The sequence below is a fragment of the Macaca fascicularis genome, chromosome 2, assembly GCF_037993035.2.
Source record: "Macaca fascicularis isolate 582-1 chromosome 2, T2T-MFA8v1.1".
Lineage (NCBI taxonomy): Eukaryota > Metazoa > Chordata > Mammalia > Primates > Cercopithecidae > Macaca > Macaca fascicularis.
Window position 1 is genome coordinate 120,395,722 of NC_088376.1, and position 15,717 is coordinate 120,411,438.

General features: G+C 37.6%; 1 protein-coding gene across 1 annotated transcript in view; it reads right to left on the bottom strand.

Annotated features, from left to right (window-relative positions):
• DNAH12 (dynein axonemal heavy chain 12) overlaps positions 1 to 15,717 on the bottom strand; it is a 238,947-nt gene that overhangs the window by 12,980 nt on the left and 210,250 nt on the right. The window contains exons 63-69 of the mRNA XM_015446091.4: positions 14,833 to 14,983; positions 14,378 to 14,631; positions 13,690 to 13,830; positions 5,836 to 5,973; positions 1,974 to 2,207; positions 927 to 1,115; positions 411 to 514 (exon numbers count right to left, since the gene is read on the bottom strand). Of these exons, the coding sequence (XP_015301577.3) occupies positions 411 to 514; positions 927 to 1,115; positions 1,974 to 2,207; positions 5,836 to 5,973; positions 13,690 to 13,830; positions 14,378 to 14,631; positions 14,833 to 14,983 (1,211 nt within the window). The remainder of the gene's footprint in view (positions 1 to 410; positions 515 to 926; positions 1,116 to 1,973; positions 2,208 to 5,835; positions 5,974 to 13,689; positions 13,831 to 14,377; positions 14,632 to 14,832; positions 14,984 to 15,717) is intronic.

Genomic DNA, 15,717 nt, shown 5'->3' on the forward strand with positions numbered 1-15,717 from the left:
TTTTTTGAGACAAGGTTTCACTGTGTTTCCCAGGTTGGAGTGCAGTGGCACGATCTCTGCTCACTGCAGCCTCCATCTCCCAGGCTCAAGCAATTCTCCCAACTCGGCCTCCCAAGTAGCTGAGACTACAGGCACCTGCCACCATGCCTGGATAATTTTTAAATTTTTGTTGACAAGGTTTTGCCATGTTTCCAAAGCTGGAATTCCAGGGCTCAAGCGATCCTCCTGCCTCAGCCTCATAAAGTGTTGGGATTACAGTATGAGTCACTGAGCCTGGCCAGAACTTTTTGAATGAGCGAAAATTCCGATGAAATGACAGGATTTAATAGTCTTTTCGGTTCAATACCATTGTGTGCTTTTATTGACTTTGGATGGTTGCCTTCTGAATCACTGGGGACATAGATCCTTACTTGTTAAATCTTTCCATTTCTTGTACTAACACAGTATTCATGCTTTCTTCATATCTCACAGGATACTTCTGTAGTGCTATTTCAATGTCGAAATCACTAGGGAGCTAAAATAATAGATTTTGAAGATCACAAATTATTCTCAGAATGGATAATTAGCTTCATTCAGCTATTACATAATAATAGCTAACACCAGATTATATATGTACATTAGCTCATAACATACATTAATGTAGGTAAGTCATATGTACATTAGCGCATCCACAACCACAGTTACTAAGAACTTATTATATGCCAGGCATTTTATAAGCCACTTTAAATTCATGATCTCTTTAATGTTCTCAAAAAGCTTTAAAAAATTGGTAGTAGTATCACCATTTAACAGATTTGGAGACTAATGCTTAGAGAGGCAAAGTTCTTCCTCAAGATCACAATGCTAGTACATGGAGTTTTCAGATTGTCATTTCAGTATCATTTTTTATTTATATTTTAAGTAACATATTTTAAACTAAGCATTACCTTGTTGAGGATATCTTTGGCAATTTCTAACAGAATCTGGTCAGTGCTTCCCGCGGCTCCTGTCTGTTTGGAGCCTCCCTGGGTGAGGAGCAAAGACTCGAAGAGGGTTTTTGTTTGTTGAAGATCCTTGGAGATATCAACATTTTCATGTAATCCAAATATCTCAGGGTGTTGAGTAAATGGAAGTTTCTACCAGAAAGCAAATTAAGCATGCATCATATTTTCCGTGGATACTGAAAGGGATGATCAGGATACGCTAGTCCAAAATATGCTACTTTGGCATGAGGGTTATGTGAGCTGAAGGCAATTAAGAATCAACAGATCCAGAAAGAGGTCTCCGCCCTCCCCTCATCTGTCTAAAAGTAGGGCATCAATTTCCCATTTTGACTTGTGGCATACATTGCCTCTTTCTTGTACCAGGATGAAGAGAATGACCCTTCTCACTGGAGACAGAACTGGCACTGAGACGAGTCTGTATAAACAGACCTCACTCAAAATAGTCCTTATCTTCCACTAGTTTCCCCCATATATTTCCTAATCACTTTCCCATGATGTATTGCCCCTAGAACTCTAAACCCCCTTTCCTTTACCTAGTCATGTCTCTACAATTTACCCGCCTCTGTTGAAATGGTAAATGCCCAAGTACAACTGCACTGTTTGGTTTTCACTCCTTTTCTGCAAAGCTCCTGTGCACATAAAAATGTTAACATTAGTACAAACTGTACTGCCTCTTCTCCTGTGATTTGTTTTTTGTCAGTTTGATTGGCAGGCCCTGGCACTGAACATAAGAGGGCAAAGTTTTTCCTTTTCTACAATACATGAATTCATAAGGCAGACATGTGCAGACCAAAAAAGGGTTAAAAACCAACATCGAATAACAGAATACTCAAAATTTTTCTAATTTTCAGTAATTACTAGAAAAAGGTTATTAAAAGTTGATAAAACCATAATACTTGTCTAAACCTATACATTAGAGAAGAACATTTCACCATTTGCTGTTAGAAAAATCACACATTAATCTAACCTTATTTTCGGTGACATCATTACCTTAATGAATTCAATGTAGTCCTCATAAGTGCCTTTAGGAGGTGCAAAATAGTTTCCACTGGGAGAAAACTTATAATGAGGGTTTTCAACTATGGACAGATTATAAAAGTCAGCCAGCATGGTTAATAGGAGACGTCTGTCCCAATCGTCTGTCACTCTTCCTCCATAATTACACTCCCCAGTCAGGTAAGATATAGCTTCAAATGGAACTGTATCATATTCATTGATAAATAACTGAAGCAAAGGAAAAACGAAACAAGAAAAACCTTGAAGTATTTCGCTTCATTTCTATTTTAAGTATGTATCTATCTATCTAGAAAGGGGGTTGAAAGAATTATCATGAGTTGTCTTTGGGTAGCTAAGATTGTTAGTTTTTTTGTTGGACAGAGTCTTGCTCTGTCGCCCAGGCTGGAGTGCAGTGGCATGATCTCAGCTCACTGCAACCTCTGCTTCCTGGGTCCAAGCAATTCTCCTGCCTCAGCCTCCCAAGTAGCTGGAATTACAGGAGTGTGCCACCACGCCCGGCTAATTTTTTGTGTTTTTAGTAGAGACAGGGCTTCACCATGTTGGCCAGTCTGGTCTTGAACTCCTGACCTCAAGTGATCCACCTGCCTCAGCCTCCCAAAGGGCTGGGATTACAGGCATGAGCCACTGCACCTGGCTGATAGCATTTTACCTTAAATTGCTTGTCTGTGTTTCTAATTTTTTCTGAAATAAAGACATACTGCTTCTGTAATGAGAAAAACATTTAACAAAAAAAGATGACATGGAAATTACCAAGTATTTTTCATATGAATTTGGATAAACCTTGTTTTATGGTACTCGCTATCAACTGGGGTTAATTTTGTCGCCCAGGTTACATTTGGCAATGTCTGGAGATAACTTAGATGGTCACAACTGTGGTGGGGGCTGGGGTGTTACTGGCATCTATTGGGTAGAGGCCTGGGCTGCTGCTAGACAATACACAGGAGAGCTGCCCACAGCAAAGAACTATCTGGCCCAAAATGCCAGTCATGCCAAGGCTGAGAACCAGGTGCCTGGTTTAGGACACTTTTCACAATGTGATTAAAAACAAAGCAATTTCAAACTTTAGTACAAGAGCATAAATCACACACTATGACACAGTTCCACTGGTAAACAATGCATAGAATTTCTAGTTTCCTTATTGTTGTAATAATAGTAATAAAAACTATCATTTGCATAGTTTTTATATTGTCTTATTCACCTCTCAATAACTCTGTGGAGTAGGAAACAGTCTGGTGAATGTGAAGTAATATGAAGGCCTGAATTTATTTCTTCCAGTTCCAGATCCCATACTTTTTCTAATATACAGGAATTTTTTTATAGTATGTGTATTGAGATGGTATAAGTTGTGGGTTGAGAGCTTTTCCTGTCCCTGAAGTTTACTTAATAGTGCAGGAATTATAGCAGAAATTATGCACAGTTGAGAAAAAAATATTTCTAAATTCTCTAGAACCAAGTTGAAAGAAGGCTTAATCCTTTAAGATGCCCACGTTTTGAAGAGTAAGAGAAGTGTCAGGAGACATGAAAGGGGACTGAGAAAGAGGGAAGGTCGTTGTTTTGGGAAATGAATTATTTGCAAAAAGAGGAAAGTTTCTCCCTGTCTCTTCTTTGGGGGAAGGGAAGGGTGTGTTCAACTGGGTCCTTTCCCTCCCAAAACTGAAGGAAGCGACTTCACGAGAATTTAATGTTAAATTTGTGGCATATGCAAGAAGTGGAGACCAACAGCTCATTCTCCGGCTGTGTATCCACTTAGCCATCAGTTTTCTGATTTGCCTTTTGAAGAGAGGCAGCCTGCTCATACCAGGTGAAGATGGCTTAAGGATTAATCCTCAATCATCTTTCCAATTTCTGAAGAAAGGAAACATAGACCCAGCCAATGCTGGCAGTTTCCAATGTTGGGGCTAGAAAGGTTGATGATATCAGAGGCTGTAGGCTGGGGCTTGGCCAGAAGGTGATTGATTATATGCAGTATGATGGTTTTGGCAAAATGTTCTTCAAGCTTAGGCTGTACCAACTAATTGGTCTAAAAAACCAATGTTTAAAATCAATGTCTTTTCATCATGCAGTTACAATTCCATAAGCACCAATCTCAACAACTGTTACAAGGATTTTCAAACGGACATTTTTATTCCAGTTAAGGTTTCTGCCCTGAAATTTTTTTAAAGACTTGATAAAATATCAACTATTTCTATACAAATTATGTGTTAACAATTTTTATTTTAAAGGTTGGTATAAATGTGATTAAATGCTTATAGCCTTACAAAAACCTACCTGACTGAAATCTAATAGCACCAATTAATTAGACTTTATCAATGCTTCTCTTTTCCCTTCATTAGGTCCTATTTCAAAAAGGCCTCTCAGAACAGCAAAAGAGCAGGAAAATATTAATATTCTGTGTTTGTGTGAAAGGCCAGCTACTCACTTTCCCAAGCTCTCTTACAGCTGAAGCCTATGCCTGTGACCTGGGCTTGGCTACTCAGATGCATCCACCTTAAACTAAGTAGGGGATTAAGGTACAGAGAAGCAAGAACAGCTATTGTGGCTCATGCCTGTAACCCAGCACTTTGGGAGGCCGAGGTGGGAGGATCGCTTGAGACCAGGAGTTTGAGATAAGCCTGGGCAATGCAGCAAGACCCTGTCTCTACAAAATACGTCAAAAAAAAAAAAAAAAAACCCAAAAAAAAACACCTACAAGGGGCTGGGCATAGTGGCTCATGCCTGTAATCTCAGCACTTTGGGAGGCTGAGGTGGGTGGATTGCCTGAGCTCAGGAGTTTGAGACAAGCCTGGGCAACATGGCATAACCCCATTTCTACTAAAAAATACAAAAAATTAGCCGAGCATGGTGGCACACACCTGTAGTCCCAGCTACTTGGGAGGCTGAAGCATAAGAATCACTTGAACTGGGAGGCGCAGGTTGCAGTAAGCAGAGATCATGCCACTGCACTCCAGCCTGGATGACAGAGTGAAACTCTGTCTCCAAACAAACTTATCTGGGAATGGTGGCCTGTGCCTGTAGTCCCAGTTACTCCAGAGGCTGAGGCAAGAGGATTGCTTGAGCCCAGGAGTTCAAGGCTGTAGTGAGCTATGATTACATCACTGCACTCTAGCCCGGGCAACAGAGCGAGACTCCATCTCAAAAACAAACAAACAAACAAAAAAATCAGTAACACCAAAGAATCTCTTTGAATGTGGTCATGACAGCAGAGGCCTGCAGTAGACTAGAGTCTATGTGGCAGCCATGCAAGCTCTGGGGTCTAATATTCAACAAGGGTAGAGATGCTGCCTTACCAGACACAGAGTGATTTTGGATTTGACTCTGGATGCCTCTTCTCTGAGCTTGGCTCTCCAGCTGTCTTGGTGATACTTTGAGCTACCCAATATCCTTTCAATAAATTACTTTTCTGCTGAAAGTATACAAGCTGTTTCTGTTGATAGAGCTAAGCTGTAGAACTGACCAAGTGGAGGAAAGTATAGTGAGGACATATGTTAAGGCAACACTGACGATGGCACTGCACAAATACAAAGAACCAGGGTCCTCGATGACAACACTGTGATGTTGCTGAATCAACCAAACCCAGAGCATGTCCTTCTTCTGCACCTCTTTATTATGTGAGTAATGAGTTTCATTGTGGTTTAAGCCAGTTTGAATCAGATTTCCCATTACTTGCAGCAGGAAGAATCCAGATAGATATAGTGTTTCATAAGCCATAGTTATTACCATCTACCCACCTGTTAGTGATGCTGGGAGAAGTGAATCAGTTATTCCAAGCAAAAGACTTGCCTAGGGCCTGATAAACAGTGATCCTTCATGAATGTTAATTTCTTGTTAGTTTTACCTGCAGTTGTCGGATACTGATGCGCAAGTCAGATTCATTAAATCCATATGGAATATTCCAACCAAGAGGACCAAATTTCTTTCTCTCTTGCACAAGGGCATGAAAAAAACAAACTCCAAACAGTAACTTCTCCCAGGCCTTTAATATAAAAAGTACACAAGAAAAAAATTCTCGTCAGATTCCATCAGTAAAATGAGAGGAATAAATGATCTTTCTCATTACAAGATTATGTGATCACGTATCTCTACAAACTTCTATTTTAAAAAAATCCTATCTAAAATAATACTTACTATAAATAGTATTCATCTTATGATTTAATTCAAATCTCCAAAGCTGGACAAACCATAGTAATATTAAGCCTTGTTAAAATGCAAAAATGGTATCATTTTACCAAAGCATTGACTAATAATACTTCGGTATTACTCGTAGATATTTACAACTTCAATACTTAAATGTTATTCTGTAAACTTGCTGGCATATGCTTGAGACTAAGTTCAGGGGAGTGATTAACCATTATAACATGAATACATCCTAGTATGTCATTCATGACTTTGTAACTTTCCATTTGAAAATCATTTTTGAAACCATTGTTTATTTCATCTGCTTTTGTGGCATCCTCACGTATGTGATATGCATGTCGCGTGGGCTTCTCACAAAATCTGTGTCAGTGTTCCAGAGGATGGTCGCCCAACTCTTTAAGGTCTCCCCAAGTAAATTTCAAGTATGATACACAGCATGTATTTTAATTTAGAACATTTCAAACATAGCTCCAAATCCAGTGAAAATCCATCCAGCTATTTTCATACAATGCAGTGGTAGACATTATTCTTTAATATTAGAAGGCAAGTACACTACGCTTTACTGGGTAGATATGTTTTTGAAATGTTGTAAGTACTTCAAAGCATATTTTAAATATACTAGATGAATGCTGTGGTGAAACATTTCATAGGGGAAGAAACTTTAGCAATAAGAACAAATATCTAATTTACATATATTTTCTACATATTTTTAAATAGTGGGTTTTCTTAAGGCTGGAACCATCCTTAAAGTTTTGGAAAATTGAATGATCACATTTGTTTCTGTCTTTGGACTTTATTTAGACTGGGTTCCTCCAAAAGTAGACCTTGAGAGAAAGACGAGGGTGAAGGTAGGTGTATGTGAGAAGTGATCCCAGGAAGCAGGAGAGGAGTAGGGAAAGAAAGGCAGAGAAAGAGAAAAAGTCAGTATCAGGAAGAATTATGGAAGTTGTTGCCGTGATGAGGACTCAGTTCTGCTGGGACAAGTGGTCCCTGAAGAGTTGAAGGTTATCCCTGGAGTTGATAATTTCTCCACATTTTTGGTCTATGCTTGTGTGTCTACAGGCCAAGAAGGCTCCTGTTACATCAGAGAAATCTTGAGGAAAGAAAACAGAAAGATGCATACTTGAGATAAGGTGCTGTAGCCTATGAAGAGTCTGAACTCACAAAGAACTATCTTCTACAGTTGTGGCTGAAATTAGATACGGACTGAAGAGCTGTGACAAAGGACATCAGTGTAGTTTGTCACAGTCCTGTTATCTAGATATTTTAAAAACCAGATATTCTTTAAAAAGCTTTTAAACATTAAAACATAATTTCTTTAAAAATAATGCCTTTCTTTTTTTTTTATGCTTGTTTTTGATTAAGCCAAGGGGGCAGTAGGATGCTGCCTTCTCTGCCTAAAGATGATACCACTGACCTGCCATCAGTGAGGGTATACATTTTAGTTTGTTTTCTATGATGTGATGCTGTTTTGTGTTGACTTATTCAAACTCCTTAGCAAGGCATGTAAAGACTTCCAGTCTTGACCCAATATTCCTTCCCATTCTTACTTCCTACCAGTTTAGCCAAAATGAGGTCCTTATTGCTCTTTCAACAACCTTGTTATAATAGTTGTACATATTAAACTTACTTCTTGTTCCTACTTCAAATATCACTTCTTCCATGAAACTTTTTTTCGATTCAGCCAAGCAGAGTTAATCACACACAAATGGAAAGAGTGAGATGTCCTGGGTACCAAATCCCACCTCCAACAATGGGCTGAGCTGTATGACTGATATCGTTTGGTTCTGTGTCCCCACCTAAATCTCATCTCAATTTGTAATCTCCATTTATCAAGGGAGGGACCTGTAATCCCTGCCTGTTGAGGGAGGGAGGTGACTTGATCATCCCCATACTGTTCTTGTGATAGTGAGTTCTCATGAGATCTGATGGTTTTATAAGCATTTGGAAGTTCTTCCTTTGCTGTTCTCTCTCCTGCCGCCTTGTGAAGAAGGTGCTTGCTTCCCCTTCACCTTCCACCATGATTGTAAGTTTCCCTAGGCTTCTCCAGCCATGTGGAATTGTGAGTCAATTAAACCTCTTCCCTTTATAAATTACCCAGTCTCGGTATTTCTTTATAGCAGTGTAAGAACAGACTAATTCAATGACCTCAATAATTTATTTAATTCATTTGAGCTTCAGTTTCCTTATTTAACAAATAGGTGTGTGAAAATGATACCTATATTAGAGGACTGTTGCAAGGCTTATATAGTTAAACTAACTGAAATCTGCTGATGGTCAATAAATGTTTGCCCCTTTCCTCCCTTCCTTTCTTTGTCCTCCTTTAGTTCATAACACTATCATGGCTGTTGAGCACAGTGGTTGCTAACTTAGTTGAACATGCAAATTTGTTTGTTTACATCATATATGTTTTAGTAATTTTCATTTTATTGTGGTAAAACATTTAACATGAAATCTACCATCTTAAATTTTTAAGTGTACAATATAGTATTGTTAACTATAAGGACAATGTTGTACAGCGAATTTCCAGAATTTATTCACCTTGCATAATTGAAACACTATTCTCATTAATAAGCAACTCCCTATTTCCCCCTCCCACAGCCCTGGGAAACCACCTTCTGATTCTATGAGTTTGACTATTTTTGATACCTTATATAAGTGGAATCATACAGCATTTCTCTTTCTGTGACTGGCTTAGTTCACTTAGGATAATGTCTTCAAGTTTTATCCATGTTGTCATATATGGCAGTGTTTTCTTCTTTTCTAAGGCTGAATAATATTTTACAAATGGGCATTTAGGATGTTTCCACATATTGGCTATTGTGAATAGTGCTGCAATGAACATTGGCCTGCTAATATCTCTTAGAGATCCTGATTTCAATTTTTTTTTGGATACTCAGAAGTGAGACTGCTGGATATGTTCTGTTTTTAATTTTTTGAGAGTCTCCATACTGTTTTCGTTAATGACTGCACCACTTTGCATTACCACCAACAGTGTAAGAAGGCTCCAATGTTGTCCTTGCTAATACATGTTGTTTTTTGTTTTTTGATAATAGCCATCCCAGAAGGTGTGAGATGATATCTCAGTGTGGTTTTGATTTGTATTTCCCTGCTGACTAGTGACATTGAGCATTTTCTCATATATCTGTTGGCCATTTGTATGTCTTCTTTGGAGAAATGTCTATTCAAATCTTTAGCCCATTTTTAATCTGGTTATTCTTTGTTTTTTGTTGTTGTTATTGAGGTGTTCCATATATTTTTTGGAAATTAATCCCTTATCTAACATATGGTTTGCAAATAATTTCTCCCATTCCTTAGGTTGGCTTTTCACTTTGTTGATCATTTCCTTTGCTCTGTAGAAGCTTTTTAGTTTGATTTGATCCTACTTTGTTTTTGTTGCCTGTGCTTTTGGTGTGATATCTATGAAATTATTGCTAAGATCAATGTTATGAAGCTTTCCTTCTAAGTGTTCTTCCAGAAGTTTCACAGTTTCAAATCTTACATTTAAGTCTTTAATCCATTTTGAGTTGATTTTTATGTATAGTGTAAGATATGAGTTAAATTTCATTCTTTTGCATGTGGATATGCAGTTTTCTCAATACCAGTTGTTGAAGAGACTATACTTCTCCCATTGTATATTCTTGGCACCTGTATCAAAGATCAGTTGACCTTATATGTGTAGATTGATTTCTGGGCTCTCTATTCTTTTCCAGTGGTCTGTATGTCTGACTTTATGCTAGTACAGGTTGAGCATCCTAAACCCAAAAACCAAAAATCCAAAATGCTCCAAAATCCAAAAGTTTTTGAGTACCAACATGATGCTCAAAGGAAATGCTCATTAGAGCATTTCAGGTTTTGTATTTTTGTATTTGGAATGTTAACTGGTAAGTGCAATGCAAATATTCCAAAATTTTAAAAAAAATCCCAAGCATTCAGATAAGGAATACTTAACCTGTACCATATTGTTTTAATCACTGTAGCTTTGTATTATATTTTGAAATCAGGAAGTATGATGCCTCTAGCTTTGTTTTTTCTCAACATTGATTTGTCTATTTAAGATCTTTTGTGGTTCTATATGAATTTTAGAGTTTTTTTTCTATTTCTGTAAAAAAAACCAAGTCATTGGGATTTTGATAGGGATTGCTAAATTAAATCTGTAGATCACTTTGGTTACTTTGCGCATTTTAATAATATTAAGTCTTCCAATCCATGAACATGGGATATTTTTCCATGTTTGTGTCTTACTTTAACTTACTGCATCAATGTTTTATAGTTTTCAGTGTATACATCTTTTACCTCCTCAGTTGAATTTATTCCTAAGTATTTTATTGTTTTTGGTACTATTATAAATGGGATTGTTTTCCTAATTTCCATTTCATATAGTTTGTTGTTGGTGTACAGAAATGCAACTAATTTTTATATGTTGATTTTGTACCCTACAACTTTACTGAATTCATTGATTAGCTCTAACAGGTTTTTCTTGTGTGGAGTTTTGTGGTTTTCTATATGTATAAGATCACATCATCTGCAAACAAGGACAATTTTACTTTTTCTGCTTTGATTTGGATACCTCCTGTTTCTTTTTCTTGCCTAATTGTTCTGTCTAGGACTTCCAGTCTAGACAGAAGTAGGAAGAGTGGGCTTCCATGCCTTGTTTCTGATCTTACAGGAAAAACTTTCAGTTTTTCCATGGTTGAGTATAAGTTGTGGTATTTTCATATTGTCTTTTATTATGTTGAGGTAATCTTCTTCTATTCCTCATTTGTTAAGAGTTGTTTTTGTTTTGTTTTGTTTTGTTTCTTCCTGAGATGGAGTCATGCTCTGTTGCTCAGGCTGGAGTGCAGTGGCACGATCTCAGCTCACTGCACCCTCCACCTCATGGGCTCAAGCAATTCTCCTGCCTCCTCCCGAGTAACTGGGATTATAGCCACACACCACCACACCCGGCTAATTTTTTTTTTTTTTTTTTTTTTTTTTTTGTATTTTTAGTAGAGACAGGGTTTCACTATGTTGGCTTGGCTGGTCTCAAACTCCTGATCTCAAGTGATCCTCCTACCTCAGTCTCCCAAAGTGCTGGGATTACAGGGATGAGCCACCATGCCCAGCTGAGAGTTTATATTATAAACAAGCATTGAATTTTGTTGGATGCTTTTTCTGCATCTAGTGAGATGATCATGTGATTTTTATCCTTCTTCTGTTAATGTGTATTACATTAATTGATTTTTATAAGTTGAATCATTTTAGCATCCCAGGGGATAAATCCCGCTTGGCCATGGTGTATATATGATATGCTATATTTATGCTTGTTCTTGAGCCTTACTTCAAAGTTAGTGAATCAGAATTCCAGAAGTGTGGCACTGACATCTGTAGCTTTAACAAGTCCCCCAGGTTTGTGGGAATTACAGTTGAGCTTGCCTTCCATAGGTTTCCTTTGACTAAAATGTCAGCTCCATAAAGATAGGAATTTTTACATGTTTTTATATATTTATATGTTCATTGCCATATTACCAGTTCCTATAAGAATGCCTTGCACCTAGTAGGTACTCAATAAATATTTGCTGAATAAATAAGTGAAGATACAGAAATGTATCCCTACCCTTAAGGAGAATAAAGTGAGTACAGGTGACAGACCTATAGACCGACAACGAACGTCTTATCATTGCTAGGTAATTCAAATGCCAAGATATCAACAACCTGTGATTTAAAAGATCATATTTACTTTTAATGGCCAAATGATGATAGTTCAAATTGTTGCTGGCCTAATTGTCAGAAATTAGCCTTATCAAAAGGCATTCCAGCTATTTCTGGAAGCCTCAGTGGAATTTCACATATGTCTACAAACCAGTCACCTGCAGAAACTGGAAGGCAATGGTTTTCAAAGTGTGATTCCAGGACCAGTCACATCAACATCACCAGGGAATTTGTTAGAACTATAAATTCTTAAGCCCCACCCCAGATCCACTGAATTAGAGACTCTGGGGATGGGACCCAGCAAGATGTGTTTGAACAAGCCCTCTAGGAGAATTGGATGCATATTGAGAACCTACGTCACAGGGCATTTACATTCTTTTACTTCTCTTACCCCAGCTTTCATTTGTTTGTACTACCAGAGAAGTTGCTTGGTGAAGCCTTATCTATTACCACTGTTCATCACAAAAATAATGATACATGGCAAGGATACTGACTTCAGATATCCCAACAAATCCCAATACTTAGTTGCTTGCTCAATGTTGTAATACACGGGGAATGAGAATGCTTCTTCTCTAACTTAGCACCATTTTTATTTGAATAATCTGAGTCCCAGACTAACTCTGCTTGAGCTTAGAATCTTTCAAAGTTTCTCTTCTCTCTTGCCCTCTCTCTTTTAATTGCAGGAGCTCAAACTCTGGATGGGGATCAGACACCATACTATCTTCTCCATTCTACTAAGCTCCTTTCTCAATAAAACCACAAAATATCCTCTCTTGTTCTAAGATTTGCAAACAAAAGTATGGTGCAGAACTAGGGTACACAGAAAGTATCATTAAGCAGAGGGAAAATACCTGACTTTCAAAGAATTTACTATTTTACCTTCAGTATCATTTTTTCTAGCTTAAACATGCAAATATGATAAACAGTACATGTTGGGGTGAGGGCAGGGGATGATTTTCCCTCAGTAACGTTTCCTTTCATGTGCCCAGTTAGTAACGTAACACGCTGGACTTTTCTCCATTCTTGTACTTACTTGCTGCAGGAGAAGGGAGTGACCTACCTGACTGGTAAATTTGGGGAAAATTAACCAGATATGCTCGGCCCAGCTTCTGTCTTTTCTTTCTTAGAAGTGAGCTTCTTACAGGGACCTGGGTTTTCCTTTACTCTTCTGGGTGGATAAATTTGCTTAATTTTAGGGTTCTGTAATATGAAACCCATTTGTTCACAGATATAAGCTATATCTTCCAATCTAGCCTATATCAATAATTAAGCTTATGCTTTGGTTACCATACATTTATACTTTTCCCTGTTTCTCAGTTGGTAAGAATTTAGGCAGGGAAATGAGTACTTTGTACTGGGATCCTTAAACTCCCCAGTACTGTAAACAAACTGTTTTAGGTGGATATATGGAAAAGCACTATTAACATGCTTAACATTATTACTAGAATTTAAGTTCCATCAAGGCAGATTTCTTTGTGTGTCTATTTTGTTCTCATTGCTTTATATCTACACTACCTAGGAGAGGGCCCAGCACACACACTTGTTTAAAAAGAATAAACAATGGGAAAATAGATTTCTACTCTCGGGTCCTAATCAAAAACATTATTGGGCTTTGGCTTACAAACTAAGATTCATTCATTCAACAAGTATTTATTTCAATGTCTACTATGTGGGAAGTGGAACACAAACTATATTGAATAAAATGGTGAACAAGATAAGTACAATTTTTGTCTTGTTAGGAAATGCTTAAAGTTTTAAAAACATTAAATAAAAATTTTATAAAAGCATTATTAAATAAAATTTTACACTTCCATATTTGATCACTATAAAACACATTTTAAAAGTTCCAAAAGATGAATATTACCAGTTCCTTCCCACGGCATCCCTTGAAAAACTCAGGATCAGAAACTGGATCAGTGAGATACGATTGAAGGAGATTCAGCCGAAGACCCGTGGGAGGTTCATTAGTCATTTTTACTCCATTCTGTAGAATTGTTACTGGGAACTAAGACAAAATAAATGGAGAGCATCATACAAGATAGCAAGTGGAGGCTCTAAAAGTGCATATACAAGTGGCTTAAAAAACAGGCATAATGGAGGACTCCAGAAATATTTAAAAACCTCTTAAGGTTAAGCATCTAAGGCTTGATTAAGATATGCAGACAGCTGGCCAGGCATGGTGGTGCGCGCCTGAAATTCCAGCACTTTGGGAGGCTGAGGCGGGTGGATCACCTATGGTCAGGAGTTCTAGACCAGGCTGGCCGACATGGTAAAACCCCGTTTCTACTTAAAAATACAAAAATTAGCCAAGCATGGTGGCATGCGTTACTAGTGGCATGAGCTACTACATGGTGGCATAATCCCAGCTACTAGGGAGGCTAAGGCAGGAGAATCGCTTGAACCTGGGAGGCAAAGGTTGCGGTGAGCCGAGATTGCGCCACTGCACTCCAGCCTGGGAGACAGAGTGAGACTCCGTCTCAAAACAAACAAAACAAACAAGATATACAGATAGCTAAGTAAACGTACTGAACTGTACAAGGAAATAAACATACTTTTGGAGATGGATAGCTTGTCAGCCAAAGCCTAAAGGATGAGTTACAGGTTTCAGAGGTAAAATCTTCACATATTTTTTCCAACATGGGCATCCAGGAGACTGCAAGGTGGCAATTCTGTAGGCACACCCAAGTTCCTTCTTCTATTGCTGCTTTAATCATTTTTGCTGCAATTGGTCCTTGTCCCTGTCCCAGTGAAATAGCTTGAAACTTATTTCCAGACATAGATTTATCATTTGCAAATTTCAGCAGGCCTATGAGAGGCACAAAAAAATAGTCACACTACTTACTCTAAAATTATAAAAAAGTGCCTTATGTATAGTTGTTTTATCATGAAAAATTCTAGTTACATTTCTCTGTAAATATTGGATTTACTAAATGATTTATAATCATATAAGAAATGAGTATTGAACAAGATTTATAATTTCTTAAAAGTTTACAGTGTATGCACTTACTGGCCATAGGATCTGCTCCTGGAGATAGAACAAAAATTAAGGGAATGGTGCAATTTGAATCCAAGTAACTCTTTGTCAAATCAAATGGTGGAGGCTCTACAAACTTTTTCCCTAGTTTGTCAGTTACATAGTTTGTTATAGCTGGGGTTATCTGTTGAAGAGAAAAGATATGATCTTTAGAGCAACTTTTATTTCACGTAACAGATTTGATTATTACTGAAAAATAACAAAGAATACAATTTGAGTCTAACGGTCAAAAAAAGCATGTAGCATCACAGACAAAGCACTAATTTCTCTAATAAATAAAAACTATATACATTTATAGGAGAAGACTAATTATCCAAAAGAAAAATAGGCAAAGGAGATGAACTGCTTAGAGAAAATGAAGTATAAATTGATCCTAAACATATGAGGGATGCTCAATGTCACTCATTATAGCAGAGGTTGCATATTGTCCCACTTATTTGTCTCTGTTTGGTATTAGAACCCCAAGTTTTCCTGGCATTTCTTGCAGGTAATGTGGCCATGTGACTAAGTTTTGGCCAGAGAGATAGAAGTAGAAATTATGTATGGATCTTCCAGATTATATTTTAAGGAAGCTATTTGCCTTCAACATTTTCTTCTCTTTTCAACAGTGTTCACAAGCCGGCTTCCATTTTGCTGATGAGGACCACACTGTAAGCATGAAAGAACCTGAGTTTCTGGGTGATCTCAGGAGCCAAGCTTCCCTGTCAGCCCTTAATCATTTGCCTCTGAGCTGTTAAGAGACAGAGAAATTAACTTCTATTTGATTTAAGCCACTGTACTTTAGGTCCCTTTGTTACAGCAGCTTCATTTATACTCTAATACTTATAATAATAAGAAGAAAAATACAAATTATAACTA